The sequence below is a fragment of the Plasmodium vivax genome, genomic scaffold, assembly GCF_000002415.2.
Source record: "Plasmodium vivax scf_7167 genomic scaffold, whole genome shotgun sequence".
Taxonomy (NCBI): domain Eukaryota; phylum Apicomplexa; class Aconoidasida; order Haemosporida; family Plasmodiidae; genus Plasmodium; species Plasmodium vivax.
The window spans coordinates 73764-99861 of record NW_001849948.1 but is presented as its reverse complement, the minus strand read 5'-3'; the positions used below and the strand labels follow the sequence as shown (position 1 = coordinate 99861).

Genomic DNA, 26098 nt, shown 5'->3' with positions numbered 1-26098 from the left:
GTTCAAAGGGAATTGTCAACATATATGTATATATTCTTGTGAAGAGAAATATTCATAGCAGTATTAATAATGTAAGAAAGAAATCCTTACAAAATTCATCGTAAACAAAATTTTTTTATACCGTAAATTTAATTAATGTTCCCCATATATGGGTGAAAAAGAGTGGACTTAATTATACCATAAAAAAACATAAAAATTAAAAATAATTCAATTTAAAAAAATATATATGTTTAAATAATAGAACAAAACAAAAGTATATGGTGATAAAGAAAAATCTAACTTGCATAGAGAAATATGCAAAGTGCTGGTACCAAAAATACGTATTTGAGTATATATAATTATTGATTTTATGAGCAAAATAAATTTTATTGATAAACAAAAAAAATGTGACAATACTATTAGAAGTAATATACTATGTATTTGGAATCATTGTAAAATATGGGAAATACTTAAAAATAAAAACACTAAAAAATTATACAAATAATGTTATCAATTTTGAAAGGAAAAATATTTTTAAACAAATTAGTTTCATTATCTAATTTATAGAACTGCAGATAACATTTTTCTTAGCCTTTTTATTATGCTTCTTATTCGTTATGCCTTATTAGATGATATTTTTGCTTTATCAATCTCATGAAGTTTGATAAGCAAGACGATATGGCCTGTTTCTTGGACATGTAGAAGTATTTCTATGTTGCTCCTTTGGCATTTGCTTCACGCGGTTGTGCGTATATTCCTGAACTCTTTTTCTTCTTAATAACTTCCTATGTATAATTGATCCAATTGGAGTATACTAACACAAAAATGAGAAATACATAAAATTGATAATACAATTTTTTTAAATTATAAAATTTGTAATCGAAATAAAATATAAATTGAAACATTAATTATTAGAACTTTAAAACTTAATCTTCATTTACCTTATAATAAGCGAAAAAAAGAAAAATTGATCCTAGGGTTAGAAATGCAACTAAACCAATACGTACAAGAATGTTGTAAAATATGTTATTTTCATCTTCTGACATATCTATATTATAGTCATCACTATCAGGAAATATGATACCTTCTGAATCTGTGTTTTCATCAGGATTGCTGTGAATAATGCTTCCATCACCATTTACTTGTGGTATAGTATTAGAAAATTTAGACATAATATCAGCTAATTCATGGCTTCCCTTATATTGTTCCTTTAATTTCCTTTGACTTTCCTTTAGATTTTTTACGTATTTGCAGAGTTCGTATTTATCTTTACTCGCATCATCATCCGTACAATTCAATTCTCCCTTACCAAACATCCATTTTATTGAGGGTTTCGTATTTTCCTCTAAGGGACTTGCATCTTTTTCTTCTATAGGACGATTAAACGTAAATACATACCTATATTTATTTTCTTTAGGTACAATTATAGTGTCACCATTAGATTGTGAAATGGTATAATCTTTACTTGGAAATTTAGGTATCGGTTTTTCTTTACTATCTGTTACAGGGGCTATAAATTCCGGAAGTTTATCAGGTTGTAGATGTATATCTGGAATAGACGTGCATGTTTTATCTTCGCAGTTAGCAATCTGGAAAGGTTTATAAATATTTTTGGGAGATTTAAAATTTATTGGAAGTATATTACATGTCATCATATCCTTAGTTATATTTTTACACCTAGCATAATGAAATTTATTCATAATATTATCTTCGGAATTTTGAGAATTCTTTTGTTCAGGAGGGTTCAATGATTTATCATCTTTTTTTATGTTATCACAGCTTTGAGTACCACGTTTTGTTAAAGAATTTAATAATTTTTTAGGGTTATAATCATCATGACAATTAAAATAGTTTATGCAATTATTCCACCATAAATTTTGACAACATTGTTTTTTATTTTTATATTTTTCATATAGTGCAGAAATATCACGAAGGTAAACCTCATATTTTGCTAGTTCAACCCTATTACAGGTATCATAAGTTTTAATAGACGAATAATTTTGAAAATAATCATACAAACGTTTCTCTTCTTGTTTCTCTTCCAATTCTTCTAAATCTTTAAAATGAAAATTAAAGTGACAACCATATTCTCCATACCATAATATAATATATTTTTGTGCATATATTAATTTATTAATAAAGTCTTGTATATCAGAACTTCCTTTTTTATCTTTTAAGAGATTATGTAATTCATCATAAACCCAATGTCTGTAATGAGTACAACGATATCTATATGCATCTGTAACACCCATTTTAGATAAATTCTCTGCATTTCTTGCAATTTTTTTACACAATTTAAAATTATCATTTTCTGCATTTTCATCAGTTTTGAACTCTTGGCAAAACCTATCGTAATCATTTTTATTTACATCCTGATTTAGTTCATCATAGATCTTTTTTGAAGATGTTCCAACTAAAATATCTTTCTAAAAATGGGAAGAAAGTAATGCGTTATGTTAATGATAAGATATTTATTATGAGGATGTAATTTTTTTTACATTTCAATACAAAAATGTTTGTACACTGTGTTATTAACCATTTTTTTGTTACACATGAATACATACCCAAATATCACTGCTTGATGTTGCCATTTTAATTTGTATTAAGTGGAATAAATAAAAATATCATCCATATAACAATACATATTTTTCTATGTGCATTTTTCAAATTACATAGATATCTAATAGTATGATATATTTTTTAATTATGAATCCATATTTAAATTTTTGCAGCTATAATAATATAGAATAAAAAAACACTTTTTGACCCTCATTACCAAAATGTAATAAAAGCATTACAGTTATTTAAAATGTAATTTCAATTCACAAAATGTTATTGTGCTAATTTTTTATTTTTAAATATAATATATGGTTCTATTAATTATACTTAAAAAATAAAAATTTTAAATATTTTCTTATTTTTGATCCACATCAGATGTTTAAGGGATCAAATAGTAATCATAGTTTTCCTTATAAAATGTGAATTATATTAATTATAACTTATTATGAAAATAAGAAATTTTCGAGCCTATTTATAACAATTTCTTTTTAACTTTTGATTTAACACTTCATATTTTAAATGAATCTAACTATTCCTCAGGTATTATTAACTTTCGTAAATTTTCTTCTATTATTAGCCAAATGAGTGTTATTAATTACATATTTATTTGAATGATTAATAAATACCTGCAGGAATGGTCAAGTTGAATCTTTTATGAAGTGAAATACATTTTCTATTTCATAATTCCTTTAATTATAATAAATGAAAGTGCAATTAAGGCAATACCTATTGATGTTCATATGAACACATAGATATTATTATTGGATTACATTTTTTCTATATAATGGAAAAAGCACATCATTTTATAATATTGCAATTAAAGTAGGTAGTTTTAGCATTTAAAATGTTTTTATTAATTTTATTTAATATATATACCAAAGAAAAGAATGTTATAATTTTTAAAATTAAAAACATGCCAATTTTTGTTATTTTAAAAATTTCACAAAAAAGGGAAGAAAAAATAATTGTCATGTACCAACATAGTAGTAAATTAGATGCAATGATACATGGAACTGTTAAATTAATGTAAGAGTTACATACAATGCATAGCATATTACACTTTTGCAATATATTTTTATTATCGGTAAATATAATAATTCCGGTGTAAAATTGTATGATCATATTTTTATAATTAAATATTTTCTATTATTTTTTATTTATTTAATACAAATGATGGAGATAACAAGTAATACAATACATATGTTATTACAGAGCATAAATACATTTAACTGAATAATGGTATCATCTTCTATACACAAGTTGATATAATTTAATATGCTAATAGGCTATATAAATTTCGTGTACTTTACAATTGTATTACCTTAATATTATTAAGTGGAAAATAAATTGAAACTCATAAAATGATAGAATCACAATGAATTGTTATTAGTTACAGGAAAAAAGCATCTCTTCCATTTATTCATCATGAATAATAAGAAGTTTTATTATTTTTTTTATTTTTTGGGCAAAAGTGAAAATAAGTAAGTGTATCTTTATAAGTGAATATTATTGAACTTCTTTTAGTATATATTTTGTTTGAATATTCATATACATGTTTAGTTTAATTACGATAAATGTTTAATTATAAAAAACTTTGACGAATGAATTCAGCTGCATAGAATCACCGTTTTTATAGCATATATTGGAAATTGCCTAATTCTTTTAACTATAATTGGCTTTAATTTACATTATTTAAGTATTCCATCATTTTTTTAGGTGTATATTATTCTCTTCAAATATTATTATATTATGCATCTATTCTGTACTTGCAACTAATACAGTTTCATATCGAAATACTATATATATTAAAATTTTACCTTATTATAATTCAACATCTCCCTAATTAATAATAATGCTTGATAAATATTTCGTGAGGAATTTTTGTATATCTATATTAGGTTATCTATACGGTTATGAATGTATACTTTTTTTTAATTCTTTTTTTCATATTTTATGAATTCTTAAAAACAGTACATTAATATTAACTTTCTGCACTATCACCGGTTATAATTTATAAAATTTTTAAAACTTTACCACATATTGGATATTTTATGTAGAACTTAGATCGAAAGATCTATATAGAAAAAGTTATTTTCCATTACCCTAATTGTGTAATTAATCTTTATGTTCATTTTAATGTTCTTATCTGTATTTGCTACATAGCTTCTTTTATAACTCGGTATTATTACATCATAAGGGCGTTCTTAAAACTAAGCTACAATTTCTTTACAAGAGCAGTTTAAGAATTCATTTCAGAACCATATGGTATATGATATTCAGAATTTGATAAACGCGCACTTCCAGGTTCAAAATCATTCAATAATGCGTCAAAATCTGTATTACCTGGATAAGAACTTACATATTGATTTCTTCTTGACGATCTTCGTTTAAACATAGAGTTTGCTGATCTAGCCTATTTTATAGAAGGAAAAATAATTATTTAAAAAAATATATAGATGTCATAACTATATATTTTACGAAAATGTATCATGATAATTATAAAGGATATTTATATCTATTTTTGGATGATTGTAATTTACTCTGTAAAAAAGTAAACAAACGAAAAATGTTCCGGCAGCTGAAAGAGCACCATATGTTTTAATGTCTTCTGGTATTTCAAATGCTGATGGTGAGTCTTCCAATACATGTGCATATTCATCCACTTCCTGTTCATCTTCTACTGGAGCCATTACAGCTTTATCAGCTTCGGTCTCTGCAAGATCCCCCGATTCTTGTAATTTTTCTGCTGCAGGAGACTCCTCAATTGTGCAATTGATTGTTTTAAGCATACTTTCTATACTTTCGCGTGTGCATTTTTCACAAAAACCAAAAATATCCTTATCTTGGATACCGTCATCAGCAATTTTTTTAAATATTTCATTTTTTTTATCTGTAATATACTTAAGAATAGAATCACATTTATCCTTTTTTATAAGTTTCGCCTTATTATCATTTAAATAATAAATATCTTCACATAAGTCATCCAGCTTTTTTGTAATATATTTATGGGGATTTTCGATATTATCAAGTTTCCTTATGCAATTAAAATCTTTATCTCTATTTAGTAAGGTAATGGCAGTTTCATTTAGTTTATGTGACAAAAAAAATAGGTCAAGTATACGTAAGTTTTCAGTTTTTTCTGATATAACATCTAACATATTATTTAAATCTCTACAGCGTTTCTCGCGGTTAATTTTGTCCCATACATTTTTTTTTTTTTTTAAATAATCAGATAACTTATTTTCGAAGTTTGACAACCACTTCTTAATAGCGTTTATTCTGCGTTCTTCGATAAGTTTAAGACCATTTCTATAATAGAAACTTGTTGATAAGTCAAAATTATATCTATATGAAAGTAGATCCTCCCTAACTGTAAAATAAATATAAAACAATAATATATATATCAGTATTCATTCCTTAATATGCATTAATAAAATTCGAGTATTAATATAAAATTATACGAGAGACAAATTTACTAATTAAAATATAAACGATTGCCTTTTTTAGAGTTATCCATTGATAGATAAAAATTTTATTCAAATTTAAAAGGGAAAATTACAACAATATATTTGCCAATGTAAAATGTATTAGAGGAAAGAATTATACGATATTATATATAAATAGTCTCTATTATTTTCCTAAAATTATAATAAAAGTACTATTAAAAAATATTTTATGGTCTTTTTTTAGGCAAGACTAACAGTTGTATATTTTTGTCTAATACATATATTATTACACTAATATACGCTTTAATTATATATTATTTTGTTTTTTTCAATTGAAAAATAAAATAAACACAACATAAAGTGCAAAGTTCCTGTTTTGTTTTAGCAAATTTTAAAGGTTAATAGTACATATAAATATCATGGGTTACAATATATTTTATGATTATTCCAAACGTGTATATTTGACATAAGTGGTTATTTACATGCATAAAAACAAATGCGTGTGTGTTATCTGGTTGGAGTATTATGGAATTGTTCTGTTATTTAAATGCTATTAGCAGTATTTATAATTTTTATTTTTATTTATCTTTAATGATACTAAATTAGCACTATAAATATGAGGTTGAATGAATATATTATTCCAAGTATGCACATGTAAATATAAGTTGCGTTAGTCGCTAAATGGTTTATTATATTAACATTGCACATTAGTTTACACTATTTTCTGATTACTTACCCACTGCAGTTTTGGTGTATTTTTTGTTCATCATTAATATACTCTAATTGTGTTGTAATAATAATGCACTTTTATAAATATATAAATGAGAAAAAAAAAAAAAACATGTATATCTTAGTAAAAATGTGAAGAGTAAACATAAATATAAAGATTTACATAGATGCACGTAAAAACTGAATAAATATTTTTAAAATTTTATATACTAATAATATGAATAAATATGTATTCTCCAAAAATTGTTAATGCAAAGAGTATAATACATGTTACTTACAGAAATATCTAAAAATGTCAAATAAATTAGTTATACATTTATTATATACTATAATATTGAAAAATCACACATTTTTGGTAAAGGGAAAATATATTTACATGCATCTAATATAAATATATATTTTTTTCAATTGCTGGAAATTCTTAGAATTGTTCTTGTTTATTTTAGAATTGTCAATAAAATGGTAAGTGCATTATGGAATTGATCTTTATAACAATTTTTTTTGTCGACACATTTTCAAATCATTTTTTTATGTAACTTGGCATGACAAATACTCTAATTTATAAAGTCACAAAATGGATTATTTCGTAACACTTATTGTTCATTATATGATACATAACACGAATTAACAATAATATAATTGTGATGACATTTGGAAAATTTTTTAAAACATTTTAATGATATTAAATAAAAATTTTTTTTGTTATTGTTTCCTTAAATATGATAACTTTTTCAGTTACACCATATTTTTAGACATTTAAATTTTATTATACAAATTTTTATTTTCTGCTTGAAGGGGCTGATTTTTTTTTACATTTTACTCCATCGTTATCAATAAATAATAATTTTTTTTAATTTTGCAATTGTTTAATAAGAATAAAAATAGTTATTTTGCTATTTTTAACATATTGCTAATAATATTTTATTTTTTATAAACATATTTATTATTGCACTTTTTCCTTTTTTTTATTAATGTGCCCAAGCGTTGTGTATCTTTGAATTTAACATTGGAAAATAAAAATACGCTGCTACTTTTTTAGCAGTATCATTGGGTACCCCAAAATATTTACCATGGTTACATAATAGGAGCTATTCATTTTACGTGTAGTGGTTTATATGCTATGTTTTGATGAATTAATAATACTAAAAAAATTGCAAATTAGTGATAAACAAAATGTTCTTTATATTTTTACACAAAATTGATATGTAATTATGCGTAAATAGCTCTGTTTCAGTTTTTTACCTATCAAATAGATTTGTACATTAAGAAAATGATTCCCTTATGGGTTAATGTGCAAGTTGTAAATAACGTTTTATTATATGTTACAAAATAGTTGCAATTGTCATGCATGGCAATAAGCAAACATTTAATCGCCTATCACAAGCATTTGTATTAGCACATCTGGAAAAGTTCCTTGGCCTCTTCTGCTTATGTTATTGATGAACATTCTGTTTAATTTTTTATTCCTTAATATCTCACTACTTTACGAGTTTCCGAACGGCGAATGGTAAATAGTAAAAAAAGTATATAAGACATAGCCAAATATATTTATTTTTTCATTTTTCTTTTCTATCTCTTTTGCTTCGCTATATCTACTTCTGAAATAACGTTACTCTAATTGTACGTAATTTATATTATGTGATAGAAAAGGAGAAATAATGAATAGTCTTACATTTTTTGTTATCAAATGAAATACTTTTTAGAATCATCACTAGGTACATTACTTTTCATACGTTATTACATTAAACGTAACAATAGTTCAAGCGTAGTTTTATAAAAATTACACAAAAATGGAAGGAGCAGTCGATTAATATTAATGCATTTGGGAAATATGTTTCGGTTTTTCAGGAATAATGCTTAAAAGAAATATAATTTTTTTTATTATTCGTTTTGTTCATTTATACTTTTTTTGTTTTAACGTTGCCACAACAATGATATACATAATTTTATTCATTTAAGCTATCAAAAATTAAAATTTTTTGAGTATTTAATTTTTTTAATTGCGTTATACTGTTTGAAATTATCTCCTCTATTTAATGTCAGAATTGAAAATGATATTAGGATGTAAATAATCTCAACAGGTGTTGTATGCACATTTTAAAATGAATAAGTTTTAATATTCTTATGACAGCTATGCATTAATCCGTTTAACTGTTTCAGTAGAATAAATGCAGAACAGTTGTCCTGTAGACACTAGTAGAAAGATAAAGGTTTCCTCTTACACTTTTTGCTTCTTTAGAGGTTGCTACTAACCGTAATATGTAAAATTTTTACAATCCATTTTTGGCTGTTGCAAGAGCGAAATTGTTGACTATATTTATTGAAATTGTTCTAAAGAAACTTTATTTTACAACATATGTAAAATGATTAATTATTTTAAGAATTAACTGAAAAAATATTATATTTTAAATTACTGTAAGAAATGCGATAAATATGTAACACTGTTATATTGGAACAGGAATGATATTATACATGCATCAACATAATTTGCCTTTAAATTGGTAATCATAAAATGTCTTTAAAAAAAAATTCTTCCATAGGATAGTTTTTATTGATGTATAAAAAATATAATTCATAAGAATTGAAATTTACAAAATAATTATTCCGATAAATATAACAAATTAATGATTTATTTGAGCAAACAATGTAAATAATTTATCGCTTTTCAAACATTAAAAAGGATTACTCGATTAAGCAGAACCAAAATTAATAACTTATTTTTGTATATAAAAAATCATGTCTTATATCATATTTACAGTGAATGCGTCAGGTATAATCATTTATCTTCATACGCCTAGTCAAATCAGCAAATTTCTGTATTATTTATATCTATTTGCTTTGATGAATAATGCAATATAAGATAATTCAGAAATTTGAAAATGCGCAAAAGTAAAAATTAAATATTTAAAAGCACCTTTTCCTTACAACTTTGTGAAATATATACATGTATACATGTATGTACGTATGTACAAATTATTTATATTTTCATTCATTTTTGTTCTATATTATTAATTGCATGTTAGCATAAATGTTAAAGATGAATCTTTAAGTTTGCTGAAAAAATGTTTTCTTCTTTCTTGAAGTATTTATATTAGAATTTTTCAGTTTGCAAAAATATTTACAATTCAGAAATACGAAAAAATAAACCGTTGTCTACTACAATTTTTGGAAATATAACACTTTAAAAATATTGATCTATGTAAAAAAACTATAATTAAAAAGTGAAACGTGAGATGAAAAAAATTCTTTACAACCCTTATTTTATTGTTTATTAATTATTTTGTTCTAAAAAAATAAATGCGCGTAGTAAATATAACGTTAAATATTGAAATAAATGTACATTCTTAGCTTGCGAAAAAATATTTCTCGCTTTATTTCTGTAAATGCATTTATTAAAACCGCTGCATATGGTAAAATTGTCAAAATTAATTTATGTAGAATTTTAGTATGAAAAAAATTTGGAAGTCCTTTTAAAATTCTTCACTTTTTAATTTTTGCCGTGAATAAAAATAATACTTATTTTTGCTATAATGTACATGTCAAATGATCAATTATATTTTTTACAATATTGCATACAAATTAAAGGAGTCGTCGATTTATAGTGCATAATATATATTTTTTACATATAAATAAATTTTTTTTTAAATGTTATTTTCAAGCAATGTTGTCTTAGAAATATAACGAACTGATATACGACTTTTTAGATCAAATATGATCACATTTTAGATCTATTATTTTTACATAATTCACGGCATATTAATTAGCGATAATGTTGCATAGAATACTTTATAAAATATTTTCTTTTAACATTTTATCTTTCATTTACTGTAATTTAATAATATACGTTTTGCATAACTTTAACTAAAGTTGAAATATTTTATATTATGAATAAATAAAAAATTAGGACGCAGAATTGTAATATGTCCGAAGAATTATTCTGTATCGCGGAACAATTCTAAAATAGATCAATATAGAATTACTAATCTGCCCTGTTCGTATCTTTAAATTTATCCCAGATGAACGTAAAAATAATTAATTTTTTTTTCACGAAAATTGCTGCGTTTGCCCTTGTATTAAGTGTTCGGAATTGTTCCTACGAGGTACGAAACCAACTGAATTTACGAATTTCGCGTAGTATAATATATATTTATATGTACATTTTAGTTTATACATATATATGTACATTTTAATTTGTATACTTATTATAATGTGCGTTTTTTAAAGAAAAATGCTAATTCTCTCTAAAAATAAGCCTTTTTCACAAATTTCTGAATCATTTATCCTTCATTTTAGGCATCTAGCTTCTGTGAACTACAGAATGGAAGAAACAGCCAAAACGGCACATTATTAGGTGTTAGAACGAGTAGACTGCTCTTTGGAGGAGTTAACGTAGGAGAAGAAACAAAAAATAATTCTTTAAAAGGAAGAATTATTAACGTATTAGAGAAAGATGGTAATGAATTTTCTAAACACTTAAATGCTTTAATGCATGATGAAAGTTTTCGAAACGAATTAAATTTTTTAACAGACGATAGAAATGCACAAAGGACCCTTAATACATTAATACGCGATGATAGTTCTGAAAGTGTATCTAGCCTTTCAAATTTTGAAGAAAATTATAAAAGGCCATTAAATGAATTAAAACGAAATGTCTCTGAAGATAGCATATTTGATGATTTAGGAGTATACGATTCTGAAGAAAGTATCAACTATATGTCGAATGACAGTCTTTACAACAGTGGACTTGATATATTGAAAAATGAAAAATACTCTACAATATCGGATGCTATAAATGAAGAAAAAGAATTCGATAAGTTAATACGAGAGCATAAATACAAAAAAGTTACCGAATTGGGAATATGTGGACTTTTAAAAAGAATTGATAAAACAGTCGAATCAGATATGTTAAATATCATGAAAAGTGATTTCATTCGTGGTTATGGTTATAGTAAAAAGTATAGCGCTAAATACAGAAGTGGATATAAAAAATTGCTTAACGATATAAAACAATATAGAATATTTTTACCTCTTATCATTTTTGGTACAATTGCTGTCGTAATAATGCCACAAATGTTATTTGGTTGTCTTTTTGGTATTACTGCTGCTTGTTCCGCTTCAGTTTTTAAAATGTATATTGTATCATTATTGTTATCTTTTTCTTTGGGCCTCTACTATCAGATTAAGTATGATAAATGCAAGAAAATTATAAAACATTATGTAAAATACAGGAAACGCCCTATATTATAAAAAAAATCGAATCCACATATATTGCTTTTATAGATCTCTAAACTTTTATGTCGCAATTTGAGCATATACTCGGAATAGTATATATTCAAGGGGACCAGTATGTTTATGCGTGTGTCTAATACAGCTATAGCATATATGATATATTTATTTAATTCACTTTATTCAAAAATGAAATTCGTTTGACAGTATTTTTTTTAGTTTCCTAAAGCATGTTTTGGATTATCATTTGAACGTGTTATTTAAATTAATATGCACAATTCATGTGTGAAAAATATGCTATAAAAAACAAATTCCTTTATGCTACTATATATTTGCATGAAACGAACTTAAAGATTCATGTGTTTGTTTTAGTATGTTGTACACCAAGTTTAAATTGTATTAATAATCTTTTTTTTTTTTTCATTAATACTTTAAGAAAACTTTTAAAGAAATAAGTACTATAAATTATACTATTTTGACTATTGCTTTTTTCATGAAGAATTCACGCATATACAAGAGCATTATCAGCATGAATGCCTTTATGGAAATATTTTTTAAATGTCTTTTTAACATAAGATGATTATATATATAAGGTGACTCATATTGGCATCACCATGTGCTATATTTGTAACGAAATTATCACATTTATTTTGTGCACAGAAAATGTGAACAACTTTAATAATGTGTTTACATTATCACTTTTGTTATCTATAGAAAAAAATCTGCACACCAAGATTAAATTATACAATATTACAAAGTGATCATATCCACATGTATAAATGTAACTATCCTATTTAAATCTTAATAATACAAATAAAAGGAAAAAACATCATGCACCATAGCCTCATATTCCCATGTTAATTGTTTTGAGTATTTGTTTAAAGTATTGAAACATGTCCTCGCAGAATAATTAATGATACATGCATTATAGAAAGTGATTGCGTTCCGCGATGTTTTATCCTGACATAATTATTTTTTCCATTTTTCCATTTTCTAAAATTTTTCTTATACGCGATTGTACAAGCAGTAGTATAGATAAAATGGATTATGGTGTTATTATATATTTACTTAGGTGACTACATAACTAGGTATAAGTATTTTAAAAAAATAAACATTATTTTCTATATCATCCTTTTAAGTAGACGAATTAGCATTCCTTTGACAATAATTCTTATGATACGTATATGTAGACAGAGTTGAAACTTTATTTTTAGACTAGTATATTAATAAATATAGAAAAAAAAATGCCAAAGTTTTCTTTTTTTTTTAAACTATTAAATTTCCGTTTCTATATTTTAATTCAAAAGCAATGAAAAAGGTAATTTCGCGTTTTATTTTGCAATACAATCTTTATTCCTTTTTCTTCTATTTTAAATGCGTGAATGAAAGAAAAATTCTATACAAAATAGGAAATAAAATGGAACAAAAAAAAAAAATAATTTAACAAAATTGAGTGTTTTCTAATTGAACAATTTATCATAAGTTATAAAAATAAACAGAAAATTGGACCATTGTGATTATTTAATTCTAACATTTTATTTTTTTTAATCTTTTAAAAAAATAGGAAACCCAAAATATGGTAAAAAAAAAATGTCTTGCGTCTGCAGAGTTATTATTTTTATTAAGATCTATTTATAAATTATATAAGACCGATTTCTTTTTATTTATTTTTAATAAACAAATTAAAAGACATTTTTGGAATATATTTTGATATATATGTAATACTGCTAACGTTTCATTTTCACCGTTTGAGAAATGGTGCAATTTAGCACGAGATAAAATAACTGCTACCAAAAATGGCAATATAGTTATATGGAAAAAAAAAATAAATGGAAACGTATGCAAATTTGCAGAATATTGCACTAAAGCGTTGAATATATTTAATTTATAATAAAAATTAAAATAAAAAGTTACAAAAGAGGAATAGAATTTTCATTATTTGTATTATAAATAAATTATCATAGATATTATTTAAATACTTCTACATATTTCTTAAAATTTTCCATTTCAAAAGTCCATTCTTTAACAACCAAAATAAAAGAAATGTACTAAATATCGCAAGTAAAGTCTACTAACAGATAAATTATAAAACTAAGTATTCTGCATAAATAAATACAATTTCTATGATGACTTTAACATAAATTTTAAGAGAATTATACTAAGGAATGTTCACAATCCTGTGGGACCTATTTTTAAATAACATCCCCACTTAGTTATATGTCAAAGCATGATATCGCATATACTTTATTCAAATGAAAAGACATACTTGTCCTTAATTGAGTACCACAATTAGTATTTTTCCTCTTCTCATTTACAAAAGAATTAGTTTCTCCTTTTTATAAAAATTTAGAAAATAGGGAAACATATCCAGGAGCACAAGACAATTATCCTAAAACACTACAGATTATTTTAAATTTCCGGCGGATTTACTTTTAATTTAAAAAATGAATTAATTTTTAATCTCCTTTCAAAGTAAAGAAAGAGTAAACCACATTAGAACTTATATTACCAAATGTGAAAACAGAATCTGCCTCTTCATGAGTACATTTATATATATATATATATATATATGTATATATATTTGCATGCCATTTTTAGCTTACTATTCTCTTACCACATAACCCATCGTGCATCTTCACGTTGGTAAGTATCACGCCTGCATGCAAGCACATTATGGGGCTTTTTAATTTGCCTTAAAATTTAAAAATGATCAAGCAAACTTTTGTTTTTGTTTCATTTTATTTATTTTTATTTCCTCCTCCCCTGCCTTTTTATATTTAAACGTAGAATTCTGAGTAACACCAAACTTTTAACTCTGTTATAGATATTCTTTTTTGTTCTAAGATACGACGTCCTAAAGGATGAGGGGAATTGAAGATATGAGCGATTTTGATATAGAAAAGTGGGCGAGATTGTTGGAAGACGACTGGAATAGCTTTGTAGAATTCAAGACACAAGAAATGGAAAAATTGGAAAGAGAATACAGACACGAATGGAATATTTGGTTAAGACGATTCGAACCGGAATGGATGGATTTCAAAGGATTTATGGTAAATAAAAAAAGAATATGGATTCAGAAAAAAGAATATGAGTGGAATAAATGGGTAAAGACGATGGAAAACAAATGGAGGGACGAAATAGAAAAAATGAATAAAAATAATTATCCCAATGATAATGGTAATGATAATCACAATGATGTTAATTCACAAATAAAAAATATGATGATAAATGATTTAAAAAAATGGATTAATACAAACGAATCGAATTTATACAGATGGATATTAAGAGATTGGGACATTTGGAAAAAAAACAGATTAGAGGAATGGACCAAGAGTGACTGGAAAGTTAAGGAAAATAAATACTGGACAGAGTGGGAAAAAAAGGACCCCTGGAAAGAGTATTTGTATATCATCAAAATGACCAAATGGTTGAAATGGAGAGAAAGACTCAAGAGAGAAAGAAGACATTGGATAGAATTGACAGAAAAGATTGAAAATATGTATATAATTCAAAACCACATGGATTGGGAAAAATGGAAAAACGATAAAATCACGTGGTTTAAGGAATGGATGCGATACTTTATAGAAGAATGTATGACTGAAGAATCGAGGAATTTATATCTCGATCAGTAGGCATATATTTAGTTTGTTAACTTGCGACGTGTAAAACGTACAAGAGTTTATGTAATATTAGGGACATATTTTCATTATTTTCCTTTTTATTACACTTATCGGGGGTTCTCCTCCGAATTGGTTGTGCAGGGTGACCCAGTAATGCCTACAGAACAGATAACGTTATAAAACATAAATGTTGAAATGATGTACGTTCTCTAGCATTTCAGTGGGCGCTCTACCTCACTTTATGAACAGAGCTGCTAATAAAATGAGAAAGAAAGAAGGAAAGAAAGAAGGGAAGAAATAAAGAAAGAACGAACGAACACCCTTAATAAGTAAAAGGAAGAAAATTCTTTCAAAAAATGAAAATAAAATTCTAAATATAATGTCTAAAGAGACAATCAGTGTTACAAAGTAAAACTGAAGAAATATGTTTTAAAATAGTTTATATTAAGCTATATTTGTTTTTAGTTGTGTAACTTTTTTTTTTGACACACCATAATTTATGATGCTTCTCATTTATTATTAGAGAAAATGAACATTTGAGCATTCTTTGTTTATTTGAATTTAATATGATAATTGTTATATATATATATTTAAATTCAGGATTTGTTTTAATGCTTATTTATTTGTTTTGTGAAAAATCATAATTTTTTTTTGTTTTTTGAAATAATAAATTTGATGTTAAATCATTAGACAAGACATATGGTTTATTAAAAAAAAAAAAAGGGAAAATATCTTACGATAACAATTTTGTATATTCAACTGTATTGTCATACAATGTAGTTGAATGTTAATTTAGTAAGGTGAAGACCAGGCACCACCAGATTGGTTTTATTCATTAATTTGTAGAAACGGCCATAAAATTAGAGTTCATTTGCTCGCAAGGGCGATCTTTTATTTGATATAATTACACATATATGAGAATATAAATTACTTCTCCTTTGCAGTAATAACTGCATAAAAGTGTAGCATATTCCATCTGTCCATATTTAGGAATAAAATGACGTATATTTTTTTAGTGTCCCGTTTTTATTATATTATCATTATTAGGCTTAGGTAAACGATTTCAGCAAATTTTTCGTTTTTTTCCACGAATCACGTCTGAGTAGGACCCTAAATTTTATTATCGAATTTTTGATTATATTACCTTTATTGCGTCAATGTAACAATTTTTCGTGCGCGTAGATTTACCTGAACATGTTAGAAGTTATTTATAATGTATCATTTTGGTACATATATTACTTCAAAAAATTGATTCTTGATTTTTAGTCGCATTAAGTTGTTAAACAGGTTGCACGGATGAGATACGACGCACTCTTCAAATAGTAAACATCTTTTTATTTTCTCATAATTTGGTTAATCACATAATTTTTCATTACCTTTGAGAAATTTATATTATCGGTTCTTTTCATAGTTTAATAAGCCATTCTTTATAAAGCATAGAAAATTTAAAGTTCTACCACAGGTGTGTGATCAATAACAATTTTTGACGTTACATTTTAATGATGCATATTTGATTGGAATTATAAAAATGTTACACAGGAAGGATGTTACATCGTTTGCTTAATTAAATTTTTATTTAGAGGGTTTACCAATAATTGAATTAATTTGTTTTATTTGTTTCCCCCATTTGTTAGAAAATGGTGTAAAAGGTTTTTTAAGGAAAAACGAGAATAGATGATATAGCGCACACTTGAAGTTGTTCCACATATGCAATGACTGCATAAAAAGTTGCAATTTTCAGACCGTATATTCACAATCATTGCAAATTACAGCAGTAAAATAAAATCATTTTTTTATGTAAAAAATACGTTTAACTATCATCTCACACATTCGATTATATTTTATTCCATTATTAATGTTTAATAATTGTGTTATACTGCTCGAAATTTTTATAACATTCAGCTATTGTAATGAGCTATGTTTTAATTCAAATAGGTACATATAAAAAGTGCATGAAGTTTTTTTTGTTAAGCTTTGCGCTGTGAGAAAAGTGTTTGGTAATTTCCTAACTGCAAGACCAATTTGTTTATGATTAAAAAGCGTCGCATCAAAATATGTTTTTATTAAATGCGCAATTTTTAAATGGAGCGCTCTAATTTTGCTTACCTTCCCTTTGTGAGTATTAAAACGCAACATCGTCATACTATGATTAATTCATAAACAAAAAGAGAAAGTGCGTCGTACAAAATTATTTAATTAGTACGTTATACAAATTACGTGTAGTAATTAATTTTTCTATTTAACATATTTTTCTTGCCATTTAGCCAGTCATATATTTTATAATCTGCACAATTTTGCAAACCACTCCTATGTGCTCTTTCTATGAAATTTTTTTCCTGCCGCTTTTCATTCAGAATATTATTTCTTTTGTCTTATTTTTTCCATTTTTTGCAGTTTGATAAGGAGCTATATTATTCATAATAAGTACGCAAAAAGTTACCGTATATATTTTTTTTATCTATCATATTTGAAGAAGAAAATTTTCACATTTCGTACGATCCTTTTAAACAGAACAATTAACATTTCAACAACATTTACATGCAATTTTTTTAACCAATTAATTAATGTATATTGATATTTTGCCCTTTGGGGATTTATTTTTTACCGTTATAGTAATGTTGTACGATTTAAATAAGAACCTTAAAAAAAATCATAATAATTAAATAATTCAAAAAAATTTTAACCTTAGGTAAAATGTGCTAAAAGTTTTAGCCAAAGTTTCAGCAGCTTATTTATACGAAAAATTCATCATTCATTTTTATTTTTTAAACGTAAGAAAATTTCTGAATAAATATATATTATATACATAATGTTGAGCAATTTTTTAAGTTGTGGTTTGTGTTACCTTGTTTTAAATTAATTCTATTTTTTAAAAGAAGCTTGTAAAAAATCATAAATTTAAACTCTTCCCCCACATGATGTTGTTGATGTTAATTTATTTTGTGCACACATTAATATAGCGCAAAAAAAAAATAGGTTAGAAATTTTTTTTGAAGGAATTAAATAAATTATTTATATTTTGAATATAAATATAATATAGTAATTTTTTTTTTTTTACTATTAGCTTTTATAAATTTTTATAATTTGATTTGTTGTTAATTTTTAACTTGTGTATATAATATATAAATTAAAAAGATTTGTACTTTGCGTTTTTATATATGTTCTTATTTGTGTTTTATTATATCTATATATGAGATTTAAGTTTATTATATACATAGCGTGGTTGTGCCGCGATGTAATTGTAATTGCTAAAAGATTATTTTGTACTTATTTGAAATATTCCTTTTATCACTCTCACAACATAAATATATTTTTTTAAAATTTTTAAAAAATAGCAAATAAGCGTAACGCTTGGTTGCTAGGCGATATAACCTAAAGTTTGTACGAATGAACAATGTAGAACTTAAAAATGTATATATTATCATAGGGCTCATTTTTCATTTCTGCAACAACCAATTTAAAAAAAAAAAAAAAAAAAAAATCAAATCCGTGAACCTATGAACATATGAATTAAACATTTGCTGAATTTTGTATAGATGTATAACAGTAATTCATATATAATTAAGTGCTGTTTCTATAAACATTTTTGGTCACGTTCTCCATAGAATCAATTCTAGCAGAACAAAATCGCCACCGAATTTGAATTAAATATTTGTTAATTAATTTCATTTTCACATTAATTACCACGTTTTTGATCAGATAACAACAACAACAATAATAATAGTAAACCTGTTTGTGATTTGTTTTTAATTTTTTGGTATTTTAGTTTTTACTTGTACTATTTTTTTTAGTCCGTGATAATTAATGATTAGTTTTTTCTTATAATATCAATTAAAATATACGTGTAAATATGAAATGTACACAGACTAATGTGCGGTACATGATTAGATACACTCATATTTACAGATAGTTCTTTTTAGTGTAAAATAGTTATTTATTTGTCTTTAAAATATATGCAAGGACACGAACGGAGAAGGCGAATATATATGTATATATAGAAGAATTCGTTTTTTTACTGATAATTTATCATAACAGTTAGAATTAAATTCAAGGTATACGTTATCGAAAATGAAAATTATGTTCCTTCTTTCGTATATACCATGCACCCTGAGTATTTTATCGTCCGCTTCAGAGGTCGTACCTGCTTTGAATGAGGTAAGCTAAAAAATGGCATAAAGATTTGGTACCGTAAAAGTTATCCATTCTGCTTAGATATCAAAATTTGAATGGAAAAAATGTGCATGTATATTTACATATTTGTGTGCTTTTTTTTTCTACCCTTTGTAGTACTTTCAGAAATATAAAACAAAAATGAAAACGAGGGGCTATCAAGAAAGCACCTCTTTACAGAACTCTGAATTCAGGGATAGGCCAGAAAAATGGAAAGAGGATCAGTGGAATGATTTTATGAAGGAAACGGAGAGAGACTGGGAAAAATTCAACACGAGTATGGAAAATCTGACTTCTTCATGGTTTGAAAAAAAAGAACTGGAATGGGAAGGATGGATAAAAGCAATGCAAAATAGATGGGCATATTACAACAAAAATATGGATGATTGTGTACTTAATGTCATAAAAAATTCTTTAAACTGGACAGATTTTCAGTGGCAAAAGTGGATTAGATTAATGAAAAATAAAGCGATGAAACACTTTGAAAGTTCGGGAGATGAATACATACTTGATGTTTTTAGAAGGAATACAAGTTGGACAACTGAGCAATGGAAAGAGTGGATTAAGACACCAATAAGAGAATCTATGGAAAAGGATTGGGAATATTGGATTGCCGAAGATCAATACAAATTAGATAATTGGATGTTGGAAAATTTTGATAAATGGAAAACTAAAAGAATAACTGAATGGAAAGAGAAAAAGTGGAAAGCTGAAGAAGATGAATATTGGGCTAATTGGGAAGCTAAAGGATCAAAGGATAAATCGAAAGTATTGATTGATAGAAAAAATTGGAATCTATGGAAAGAAAGAACATATAGAGAAGAGAGACAATGGGAGATGTATACCGAAAGGAAAAAAAAGGAATTTTTTAGCAAAGATGTTGTGGAATGGATGAAATGGAAATCTGAAAAGACCGAAATGTTTGAAAATTGGAAGGAAAACACACTTAGCACATGGATAAAGGAGAAGCAGTGGAATGTGTGGCTTCATAAGGACAAAGAAGTAGGTAGAAGAAAATTATACTAACAAAAAACGTCTAATCCAAAAAATTGAGGAAATGAAATGGATGAGAAGGGTTATGTTATATTTTAATACGACTACGGAAGCATAATTGGAACAAGTGGTGCAGCACTCAAAAGGAAGAAGCAGGGGAAGATGCATGGGAAGGAGCAAGGGAAGAAGCACGGGAAGGAGCAAGGGAAGAAGCATTGGAAGAAGCATAGAAAAACCGCCTAACAAAATAAAAGTTCTCATGTATTGGGAATTTTTTCAAATAAATATTAGCTTCTGCCATAAATAGAACGAGGATAAACAGAAAAAAGTATAACCGACTGGTCTTTAAAAAATTGGCACAATAATTTATGTGTTAATGTAGATCTAAACTGAAAATGTAATTTCCAAGGTGGTGATCCGTAATTGTCACATAAAATTGAAGTACCGTTTTTTAAAGTTGCTATATGAAACACCAACTCTATTTTTTTTGTTCAAACAAGACGTTTTTTATGCGCCTTTTTTTTTAGGGGATTCTTCCTTATTATGTGGGAAAAAAAAGTATATTTTTTATATAAATATAAAATTTTTTTTGGTTGTTGTGCATAATGTTCATACACGTATATACGAGTACATATGTGTATATGCATTTATACGCCTTGATAAAATTCATATAGCATTTTTTTGTTTGTTCCTTATAAATTTGCTTCTCATTATTTACCCATAATGTTTGTATACGCATCACATTTTGTTGCTTCAGCATTATTACAATCAAAATTAAGTTTTTAAAGCAGTCTTTAAAAGTACATAATTGAACCATTATATCCCATGTGTTTTTCTTATGACAATTTCTTGCATTGTGTTAGTGTCTTTTTACATATTTAATTATGCGTTACTTATATGTAAAAAGCACAAGCATATTAGCACACTAAAAAATTGCGCCTTTTTTTTTGTTAAATTTTTGAAAATAGCCTTAATTTTATCATTACATAATGAGAAATACACATATTTGTTTCGTATATGCTATTTATTTGCTTCATTTAATTCCATACATAATATTTATCACAAAGGAATTATAAATATACGTTAAATGATATAAATTAAATTTCAGTTTTGTTTCATTCAATGTTGAATTAACTGTTCACAAAAAAAAAAATTTTTTTTTTTTTTAATGACGTATTAATTTGATATTATTTTGTTACTAATATAGTTAACTCTTTCTTTTTAATATTATTTGACCTTTTATATCTTATGATCCCCATTTCAGCCCAAAATTTGTCATTCTGCAGTAGTTCATTATTGCGAAAAATAATTGTTTGTAACATGGATTCCCGCTAATATTTTTTTTCTTAGGAACATTCCTACGAACAATGCTGCATTGTTACTTTAAAAAAATTTTTTTAATTTTTTTTTTTTTTTCTGATATTAAATCTTGTAACATATTACAATATAAGAAAATTCTAATGGTGGAGGTTCCTATTTAACTGAAGTGGTACTATTCTGTTGTGGTTATCTTGACATCCATTTTTATAAAAATTACATGAACTATGGGAAACATGTTCAATCATATCTTTTCTTACTACCTTTATTTTTTCTTTTGTTAATATATGTAGGCAAATATTGCACACCTTGTACTCACCATTAATTTTCTTTATTTCTATTATGAGTATAATGCTGGTGATGAGGTAAGTGCTTTATGCCTTTCAAAAAGGTTTGTCTATTCGGCTTTAACATTTTTATTAGAAAAATAGGCACAATTAACGAGTGATAAGTGTATCCCTAAAAAAGGACATTAGTGTCACCAAATTTGTTAACTAGCTGATTGAGTAACCGTTTATGTCTCGTGGGATACATTTACCTCAAAGAGAATTTTACAAATGGTGAAATTCGAATGTATAAAGATTGGTAATAATCAAGCTTCACAATTTTGTGGAAAGTAGCTGTACATAATGTTAAATTGTATTACTATATCATATCTATTTTTTTAAGGTTACAGATATGTATAAATGTGTATATATAATTTTTTGGTCACAATTCGCGTTTTTTTCTTTAATTTCAAGTTTAGGGATTGAGCTGACTTTGGATAGCTTATTTTATATGTACCTAGTAAGTATCGCACGTCCTTTTATTGAGCAGCTTTTAGCCACACATCTGATGCGTTATAATGTGAGAGAATGCTTGACTACTTGAAGTTACAGTTATTTTTCTCACAGTTCTAATTAGGCTATATTTCCTCCAGTTATTTATGTAAAAGGTGTCAATTAATTCTTAGGCTTATTCTAGGGACAGTTGTAACTACTGGATTATGATATGTAATAATAATAATAATAAGATAGATATATGTTTTTAATTACATATAATATATAATGTAAGTTTAATGGTTTCTTACAAATGTGGCTAGGTGGCGTTACGCGTGCTGTCCAAAAAAAATAAATTTTTTTATATTGATAAAGCAGCGGAACACACCTTTTCTTTTCTTAATTTGCTTTACCTTTGTGCATTTTTGTGTATTCATTAAGCATATCTAATTTAAGATGACAAAAAATTAACATACATTTATTAGAGGAAAATATTATAGAGCTTCATTTATAACGCCATTTAACAATGTTTCGAAATGGAAACAGTATTAATTTATTTGTTTTATTTTTGGACAACGTTATTGAGTCATATGATGCACGATTAATGACCGTGTAATATCAAAAAAACGATTCTTTAATTGAAGCATTTGACAGAGATACATGTATATCATCTGACGTTTGCGTAATTAAAAAAATCTACATGAAATATGCGTTAAAAAATTATAATTCTTACTGCATAAAAAAGATTTAGTATTACGAATACTTAATTATTAGAGTTAAAAGACATATTTGAAAAAAAATAACAATCAAAAGAAAAAAAAAACATTATTACAAAATGATAAATGAAAACCAAAAAATTAAAAAATTACAATTCTTGCATATAGCCACCAAATTAGTTTACTGCATATGATACTTCTGACGAATGATCGCATTTTATTACATTTAATTATAAGTGCAGTATAGGTTTATTCCGTTTCGACTACTATAATTACTATGTTTGTCAGTTTTGTGCAAGACGATCGGCTACTTTGGCCATTGTAGTTTTGGATTCATTTCATTTTTTGACCTCTTTTTTTTTTTCATTTGTTTTAAGTGATATTTGTTCTATTATTGAGTTACATTTTGATGGTTCTTCAGAAAAGTGAAGACATATTTAAAGTAAACACAATGAATATGCTTATTTGCGAATGTAAAACTCGAGTTAGTTAAAATGTTCACCCTCTTTTTATTTATGCCTTTTACTTCAATTTATCACATTTTCACCTTTATTAGTGAAGGAAAATTTGCCTATATTTTTTCTTACATGCACATTTGCTCGCTCTTCCCTTAGATATATGCTGAATATAAGAAAAGTTTTACTTTAATAATGGCAATTTTATTATTTTTTGTGTTCTACACAGAACATCGCGCTTCTTATTTCACATTGTTCTTGCAACACACATCGAGAGATCAATTCGGACGGAATATTTTCAACCGATTTGTAATTGCAACTATTTTATTTTCTTCTCCTATATCTTCCCCTTTCCAATGATCGACAAATGAAAAGCATCATTAATACATAATATTAATCCGTAGTTAATTATTTCATGTTAATAAAAATATAAATCAATACGAATAGTTTACTTGTTTATGATTTTGTATTTTAGGTAGAATTTAAAAATGAATAAAGCATATGGCATGCTCTAATATGGCATTTTATGATACAATATAACACATTAATTTGATGTTCGGGGATTATAACATGCAGAGTAAAAAAAATGAACTTTTTTCAGGATAACAAAAAAACAAAAAAAAACAGATGCCATGGTAGTCACATCCCATATTACAAATTAAACAAATCCCAACACATATGCGTAAAACTATATATATGCATATACATACATATATACATACATGTTTGTGCACACACACAGGATTGAAGTAACTGTCTACACTCTTTTCATTATAAGGAAGATACTTCTCCGCATAAATGACATTTTTTAATTATTCTTTTAAGCAGTGATTCTTTGCGGCCTTGACATGTTGTAAAGCCAATTCATAATTTTACTTAAGACCCTTTCATTTCCTGGTTCCATAGTTAGCATGTGCTCCATATAATTTAACATGTGCAGTTCTTTATTACGAATATTTAGTCTATTATAAAATGAAACAACGCCTCCAGGATAGCACAATTTGTCCTTCGATGAATGAATAAACAATACCGGGATATCTCTGGGCATGAATCTCATATCATGGTCTAAATTATCCATTGCTTTTAAAAGTTCATATGCAAATCTGCATGTTATACCTCTTCTATAACGCATTGTATCAAATCGACCTATATCACGAATATATTGAAACCTTTTATAAGGCATTTCGCATAAAAGCCTTAATGTTGGTAAGAAATCGGACAAGAATCTTGACAAGGGCATAAAGAAACTTTTATATATATATGAGCTTGGTAATCCTAATGCTTCTACAGCAATCATACCAGATAATGATACACAACCTCTTATATTTAGTCTTCGATTAAGTCCCCTGTATTTTCCGACTATCTGTAATGCTCTTAGAGCAACGTTTCCTCCCATAGATTGGCCAATTAGATATACTGGAAGGGGTGCTATCATTCGGTTGGCCGAATTATCATTACGAGGCGACTCACCGCCTCTGCTGTTACTATTACTGTTACTGTTACTATTGCTGCCACTATTGCTGCTACTATTGCTGCTACTATTACTTCTACTGCTGCTGCTACTATAACTGCTACTACTATAATTCATATATCGTGCGTTATCATCTTGAACTTTTTGAATATATTCAAGCACATCATATACTAAGTCATCAAATTCTTTTACATTAAGACTTAAATTTTCCCACCCTTCTGATTCGCCATGGCTTTGTAAATCTATTCCGAAGACAGAATATCCATTTTTATTAAAATGTTCTATCCAGCTATTTTTATAAATGTAATAATTATCTGCGTCCATTAATATTGCTCTATTATTAAACACATGGACGTTATGCCTCAAAAATGAAAACCTTGTGTGTGAATTTAATCCATGAATTAATACTATAAGGCCTACCGCATTTCTTACTATCCAACCATATGTTTTTAATAGCAAACCATCCTTATTAAAAAATGAACGAAGCGTTGGCCTTCCATCTAGCCGTTCCCTGCTACGCACTATTCTCATATCCCGGTTATATACTTCATTTTCAACCATTATAATAACACCAAAAAAAAAATATTAAATTGAATTAATTCATAATATTAAAAAAAAAAAAATACATATTGTATTGTATTGTATTGTTATTTACGTAT

The 26098-nt window shown here is 26.2% G+C and overlaps 5 protein-coding genes across 5 annotated transcripts; 2 read left to right on the top strand and 3 right to left on the bottom strand.

Annotated features, from left to right (window-relative positions):
- Positions 1–905: 905 nt before the first annotated feature.
- Positions 906–2639, bottom strand: PVX_112720 (variable surface protein Vir12-related; the record flags this gene model as incomplete). The annotated part of the gene is made up of 2 exons (XM_001612608.1): positions 906–2405; positions 2622–2639. 2 exons carry the CDS (start codon positions 2637–2639, stop codon positions 906–908), a joined length of 1518 nt encoding a protein of 505 aa, XP_001612658.1.
- A 2138-nt stretch (positions 2640–4777) lies between these two features.
- On the bottom strand, positions 4778–6055 carry PVX_112715 (Pv-fam-c protein; the record flags this gene model as incomplete). The annotated part of the gene is made up of 3 exons (XM_001612607.1): positions 4778–4951; positions 5079–5908; positions 6031–6055. The coding sequence occupies 3 exons, from the start codon at positions 6053–6055 to the stop codon at positions 4778–4780; spliced, it is 1029 nt and encodes a 342-aa protein (XP_001612657.1).
- Positions 6056–10729: 4674 nt separating this feature from the next.
- Positions 10730–11960, top strand: PVX_112710 (Pv-fam-d protein; the record flags this gene model as incomplete). Its single annotated transcript, XM_001612606.1, has 2 exons — positions 10730–10813; positions 11007–11960. The coding sequence occupies 2 exons, from the start codon at positions 10730–10732 to the stop codon at positions 11958–11960; spliced, it is 1038 nt and encodes a 345-aa protein (XP_001612656.1).
- A 7910-nt stretch (positions 11961–19870) lies between these two features.
- On the top strand, positions 19871–20755 carry PVX_112705 (tryptophan-rich antigen (Pv-fam-a); the record flags this gene model as incomplete). Its single annotated transcript, XM_001612605.1, has 1 exon — positions 19871–20755. One exon carries the CDS (start codon positions 19871–19873, stop codon positions 20753–20755), a length of 885 nt encoding a protein of 294 aa, XP_001612655.1.
- Positions 20756–24788: 4033 nt separating this feature from the next.
- Positions 24789–26000, bottom strand: PVX_112700 (PST-A protein; the record flags this gene model as incomplete). Its single annotated transcript, XM_001612604.1, has 1 exon — positions 24789–26000. The coding sequence occupies one exon, from the start codon at positions 25998–26000 to the stop codon at positions 24789–24791; it is 1212 nt and encodes a 403-aa protein (XP_001612654.1).
- Positions 26001–26098: the final 98 nt, after the last annotated feature.